A 6,231-nucleotide genomic window follows, 5' to 3' on the forward strand; every position below is an offset into this window, starting at 1 on the left:
AAAAAAAAAAAAAAAAACCCTGGTTGCCGCATTATTCGCATCCTTTTTACAAAAAAAAAAAAAAAAAAAAAATCCATCACAGACTATTACAAAAATATTTCCACCTGCAATAATAATCTGCCACAGCACTGGTGGAGTTTCCTGTTCTAGGAATAGACAGGCTCAGAAATACTGAGCAAAAGGTAAACAGTGAAGAATGGTAAACATCCTGTTTAAAATCTGCCAGCTCTAATAGTACAGTAGATGACAAAGTTCTAATTTATCAGATTACATCCTTGGTCTTCTTTCCACTTAACTGTATTAAACTTTCACTTACCAGAATTCAGTCATTGGCAGTGGCATTGATGGCAGATTTTCTGCGCAAGCTGAAAAAAGGCAGAAAATCCCAGCAACTCCCTAGCCTCCCAAAAAACCCACAGTGTCTTATTACTAGAATAAGCCTAGATTCATCACCCCTAAACATTTTTAGTATTATGCAAGGAGCAATGAAGTACAAGTATTGGCCCCTTTTACTGTCAAATACCAGTTGGGCTTTCCTCAGCTCCATGGGGTAAGCTACATTCTCTCCTGGCTGGAAGACTGATCCAAAGCCTCTTCAGCAAAAGAACTCCAGCCATCCTCCTGTCAACTGCCAGAGAAGGAACCTCACGGTCAGCATGATCTGGCTGAGATCTGTGACACCAACCCAGACTGCCAGTGGCGTAGTAACAGTACAGACCTGTTTCCACCATGGATATACCAGATGACCAATTTTAAAACCACTCCTCCACCATCCTTGGCAGTTCAGATGAAGCCCATCATTTATACTAACCCTGCCTCCCTAGCGAAGGAGCTGCTGCTTTCAGACTTTCAATGGTCAAAGAACTGAACTTTGCACCAGACTGCCAGGGTTCTGTACGAACTAGACTCAAGTCTGTTTATAATAAAAACTAGAAAGACTGATCAGCTGATTGGTCTGGGGGCATCTACTTGGAACAACTTCTAATTTAAACATTATTTAAACATAATTTGATCTTGATGTTTAACATTAATAATGTTACAAATAAGAATAGCCAAATTGCAGAGAGTTTGGTAATGAGCTAGAAAGTATTGATAAAAGTCTTTCATCCTACAGAAGTATTTTTCCTTCTTCCTCCCTCAACAAAGAATTTTGGGTCAAGTGCATCTATTTATGTAGAAGGAGAGGAAAAAAAAAATCAAAGAAGAAGAACACGGAACTCAGGCTGTCAAGACTAGACAGCCAAGAGCAATTGCATCTTAGTGGAAACTCCAGGAGATTATTAAAATCTTAATCTTATAAAGTTCTTCCTTGACCCATTCGATTTTGCTTCTCTCAAGACAATGCTACCATACTGCAATTCAACTTTCTCCATGGAGACACTGTCAACCAAGAGCATTCTTTGGCTGCACTTTCCGTTACTTGCTACATTCCATCTTCATAAGTTGTACACTCTGTCTTCAGTTAAGCTGTTTTTCCTTTTAACGTTGGGATTTTTTGTGCTCTGAATCAAACTTTGGAGATTCAGGCACATACATCTAATGCACTGAAGTCATAGGATACAAATTCCATCCCATTTTCTGCCATCCATAAACACAAAAGTGGTTGAGTAAAAGCAGCTGAAGAAAAAGACATAAAATTTTTAACTGCTCCATACTCACCATGCTCTGTGATTGGTTCGTTTCCTGTGCCTTAGAAGAAACATTTTCTTGCTCCTCCTCTTTGGTTGCTTGGGTTATTTCATTCTTCTCTTGGGCCTCTTCCTTCAAGGGCTTTGTCATTTCACTGTTTTCTTCAGCTGGAATTTCAGTTTGCCCACCTGTCGGTGTCTCTCCTTGCAGATCTCTTCCAGCACCCTCTGGCTGCTCCAGTGGTTTCTCAGCTGCACTGGTAGCTGGACTATCCTCTACCAAATCCACAGAGCTGCCGGAACATTCACTGGCATTTCCAGCATTTTCATCACATCTGCTGCCTGATGGACAACTTCCGTCAGATGCATGAGGGGAATCATCTTCACTGCCATCATCAGAGTCTGATGCTGAACTGTCAGCATCGTCTAATCCTTCCAGTCCCAGCCTGCAATAAGCGATATATTACAAACCAATATTAACCCATTTTAACTTCTTTGTTATTATTATTTTTATTGTCACACTTTCTTTCCACTTCACAGAGCTGCAGTGAAATACTCTAGCAGCTACTTAGGTCAGTTCAGTAAATGGAGGAGCTGCTAATAATAAGCAGGACTCAACACACCCCCAAACAAGGAACCTTTTCACAGCATTCCCGATATGGAATAGGGGTAGTGTGCTACCTACTGCCACTCCAAACACCACTGGAATCATTGAGACTTCTCTGTCATCTTACATCAGGTGAAAGATAACAGAAAAAAAATGCCTTTAAGTTCATCATAAATTTAATTAATTTATGAAAATAAGGACAATGGGAATTAGTAGAACATAATCATATTTGAAGGAGGGCATGGGGGGAAGTGTGGCTATTTTTGCTAATAAAGTTTGTCTGCTCCAGCTGGGACACAATTATACATTCCTGGGACACATGAACATTTACTTTCAGTTCTCTGTTTTAATCAGATCAATTTTCTCATTCCTATTTAAGTCTACATCTCAGATAGTATGTTGCTTACTTGTATGCATCTAACCTCCCATCCTGTTCAGGACTTAACACGTGAGTGTCTGCTTACCAAAAACATTTTCTTTTTCGAGATTTTGTTCCATTCTTTCCAGGTTCACCTGGACGCTTCCGACTGTTGCCACTTTCTGGTGACACCATTCTGCTTGAAGTAGCCTGCAATCCTTCAAAACAAAGTTAAAAGTCTACTTCATTGGTCCATAATTGATATATGCTGTAAAATCTACTTTTAATTCCAGATGTAATTTAAAACACCAACTGGTGCACATTTGTGTGGAGTCACAGCTTCAAAATTAACTCAGCAGCAGCAAAAGCTTGCCCACGTGGCTTTACTAAGGCACATAGTCAATTAAAAGTTGATTTCTGAACTGAACTCTCAGGTTCTACATCCCATTCAGCCTCAGGTTTCACTATCAAGCTGACTGCAAGGGAAGAATCCATGGATGAGTAAAAGAGCTACAAAGAATAGTAAGTGAAACAAGGCGTTTGCAGTTTGATTCAATTTCTAGATTTGAAACAAGACCCATCTGTATTTTATCATTACACGGAAAACGGTTATGTAATTCGGACAGCTGAACTAGCAACATCACCTGCACAGATTTTTGCTTTTATTGTGAGGACACTGTAGCACAGCGAGATGAAGCACCACTTGTGTCTGTGTTATGCTGTTCAATACCATTTAAGTGAAGCAGCAGCCAAAGGGGGAAAACTAAATCCCACAAATCTTATTGGAACTTAAAATTTTCATTCAATTGAAAGTCACTCTCAGCAATGTGGTTTGTTGGGTTTTTTTTCATTTTCATACTCAAGCGAGGCTATAGGGACTTTAAGTTTGCTTTATTCTTTGAGGAGAGAAAGCGAGGTTAAACTGCAATACCTTTAAGGACCGAATCTTCCAGTCGCTCAGCCATTTCATGACACTGCCGCTGGTAGTCTGGATTTGTGAAAAAGTGCTTTGGCTCCGCGAGTTTCCGCTGCAGCCTTTCCAAGCGCCTTTGCTCTTTTTCTGCTTCCCGTTCTGCTTGCTGCTTCACCCATTCAGCCATCCTGCAGATGACAGAACCATGGACGTGAGAGTGTTGCCAGCATTTAACGTAGTATCAGTTTGTTGCCTTGCAGCTACTGAATGCTTCTACCACCTGCTAGGATGGAAGACAATGGGAAAACACATCTAACACCACCCAGGGGAATTACTGAAGGGATATGTAGAGATTCTGCTACAGAGAAGAGAGTCAAGTTTTTTTTTGGCAGCCAGAAACAGCAACAAGGTCACATATCCCCAGTATCGTGGTCTTGAAGCTTCAGAGAGAAGCTCTATGAGAATTCCAGATGAGAAATACAAGAGGTACAGAACAGTCCCCAGAAGCAGGCTGCAGTACAATCAGTCACATCTATTTTGCAATAATGTAAGTACAGTCAGAAGAATCCTGTTGGTTTCCAGTCCATCTGTGCTTAAGATTTCACTTTTGCTCTTTTTACTAGGCAAAACAAAATGTCATTGCTACAACAGCCTGTCATCCGGCCTCTTTTGCTCACTATGACCTACGCAGTTAGTTTGTTTCATAATTCTAACTTCTAAGAAAACGCCTTACGCTTTTTCGTGATTGACATCTCGAAGCCTCCTTCCGCTGAGATCTCGGCAAGCCTCTCTATTTGTTGTCTTTTCGATCTGAGCACCAAGTGCTCGCAGCATAGATCCAAACCCTGAGAAAAAGAGTAATCAAGAATTAGCCGAACAGAAACAGAGATGAGCTAGCACACAACAAAAGGATTAACTGTGGAGAAAGAACACAGTGAATTCAACACTTTCTCTCCATGCAACTGTAATAAAGGATAAGTTGAAAGTTGCAACATGTTGGTGAATTGTCATTGGGTGAAACGCTGAAACACTAAGTGAAAAAAAGGTATCCAGCATTTACCACCCATGTTGTTTTTGTGCTCCTGATATCACACCAGAAGGACTTCAGATTTACAAGAACCTATGCAGCACTTCTAACATGAAAGCCTATGTCTGGACTCCCTCAGCAAAATGGCTTGAAAACTTTTTCGTCTTAAGATAACATTTTGGGTCATAGCAAAAGGCTACGAGTATGATGAGGCAACTGGCGCACGTCTCTTACAAGGAAAGGCTGTTTAACCTGGAGGAGAGAAGACTGAGAGGTGATCTTATCAATGCTGATCAATAGCTAAAGGGCGGGTGTCAAGAGGATGGGCCCAGACTCTTTTCAGTGGTGCCCAACAACAGGACAAGGGGCAATGGGCACAAACTGGAACACAGGAAGTTCCATGTTTCCAACATGAGGAAAAACTTCATTACTGTGAGGGTGACAGAGTACTGGAACAAGCTGTCCAGAGATGTTGTGGAGTCTCCTTCTCTGGAGACTTTCAAAATGCACCTGAATGTGATCCTGTGCAACCTGCTCTAGGTGAACCTGCTTTAGCAGGAAGGTTGGGCGAGATGATCTCCACAGGTCCCTTCCAACCCTTACCATTCTGTTATATGTTTCTTTCTCAAGTAAGAGAAGACAAGAATCAGTGAGGTCATATAACATACTCAAATCACAGATTATTGGTACCTGGAATATTTGTCCTAAGTGACCACAAATGAAACTTGGGAGTCTAAGAAGCCAGGTGCTTTTAGAGACAATTTCAACTCTGAAGTCACTTTGATGCATGTTACAGATTTTTTACTAACAGACCTAAGCTGACCAGGGATGTGAAAAAGAGCTGTGCCAGCAAAGCTGTTAGCTGAACTGCAGCTTCCCTGGTCAGTTCTCAGCTTTGCACGTAGACTCTGGTTTCAGCCCACACACATTATGTCAGAGTCATCCACATTACTAGGGATGTGCTAATAGACGAGGACTGCTGCTGTCACTGTAGACTATGGTATAATCAAAGTTTTTTAACCTAAGAATCTAATCAATAAGAAGCATTTAAGCAACAAACCTCCTTTTCCACCACAAAGTCTTGGTTCCAGACTATAAACGGCTCCATTCTGCAACACGTCTTCATCACTAACCAGTCGCCCATTACATTTCACATACAAGCTTTCTTCAGGAATATTCTAAAAAAAAAAAAAAAAAAAAAAAAAAAAAAAAAAAAAAAAAAAAAAAAAAAAAAAAAAAAAAAAAAAAAAAAAAAAAAAAAAAAAAAAAAAAAAAAAAAGCAAAGTTCAAAAAAAAAAAAAAAAAAAAAAAAAAAAATCAGCAAAATCGATTGAAAATAAAACATTCTGACAAAGAAAATCATTAAGGAGTAATGTTTCCTTCCTTCCTACAGAAACAGAGGGGGAGCAAAAATCAGACAATCTCAGAAGCACAAACATCCTCTGTGGTGCTTGGTTTAATTCCTGTTTACTCAAAGATTAAATACTGTCTAAATCATCCTGTAAACATGAACGGGGAAAAGCCATGCCACGGGAAAACGCATACTCAGTGTTCAAACACTCTGTATGAAAAACTAACAAACAAAACGCACAATTATTTCACCGTAAAGATCGCATATAAGAGACCCTAGGCCTCTCCTCTAGCAACGAGAAGAAGCACGCCCACAGCCGGGACGTGCGACAGCCCGTCAGCGGCCCC

General features: G+C 40.4%; 1 protein-coding gene across 1 annotated transcript in view; it reads right to left on the reverse strand.

Moving 5' to 3' along the window:
• SDE2 (SDE2 telomere maintenance homolog (S. pombe)) overlaps window positions 1-5,711 on the reverse strand; it is a gene marked incomplete at its 5' end in the record, with an annotated part of 7,637 nt that extends 1,926 nt beyond the window's left edge. Inside the window, 5 exons of the mRNA XM_010142069.1 lie at window positions 1,660-2,074; window positions 2,700-2,811; window positions 3,525-3,694; window positions 4,240-4,351; window positions 5,594-5,711. Of these exons, the coding sequence (XP_010140371.1) occupies window positions 1,660-2,074; window positions 2,700-2,811; window positions 3,525-3,694; window positions 4,240-4,351; window positions 5,594-5,711 (927 nt within the window). The remainder of the gene's footprint in view (window positions 1-1,659; window positions 2,075-2,699; window positions 2,812-3,524; window positions 3,695-4,239; window positions 4,352-5,593) is intronic.
• Between the last annotated feature and the right edge of the window lie 520 nt (window positions 5,712-6,231).

The sequence above is a fragment of the Buceros rhinoceros genome, unplaced genomic scaffold, assembly GCF_000710305.1.
Source record: "Buceros rhinoceros silvestris isolate BGI_N320 unplaced genomic scaffold, ASM71030v1 scaffold9428, whole genome shotgun sequence".
Classification (NCBI taxonomy): Eukaryota; Metazoa; Chordata; class Aves; order Bucerotiformes; family Bucerotidae; genus Buceros; species Buceros rhinoceros.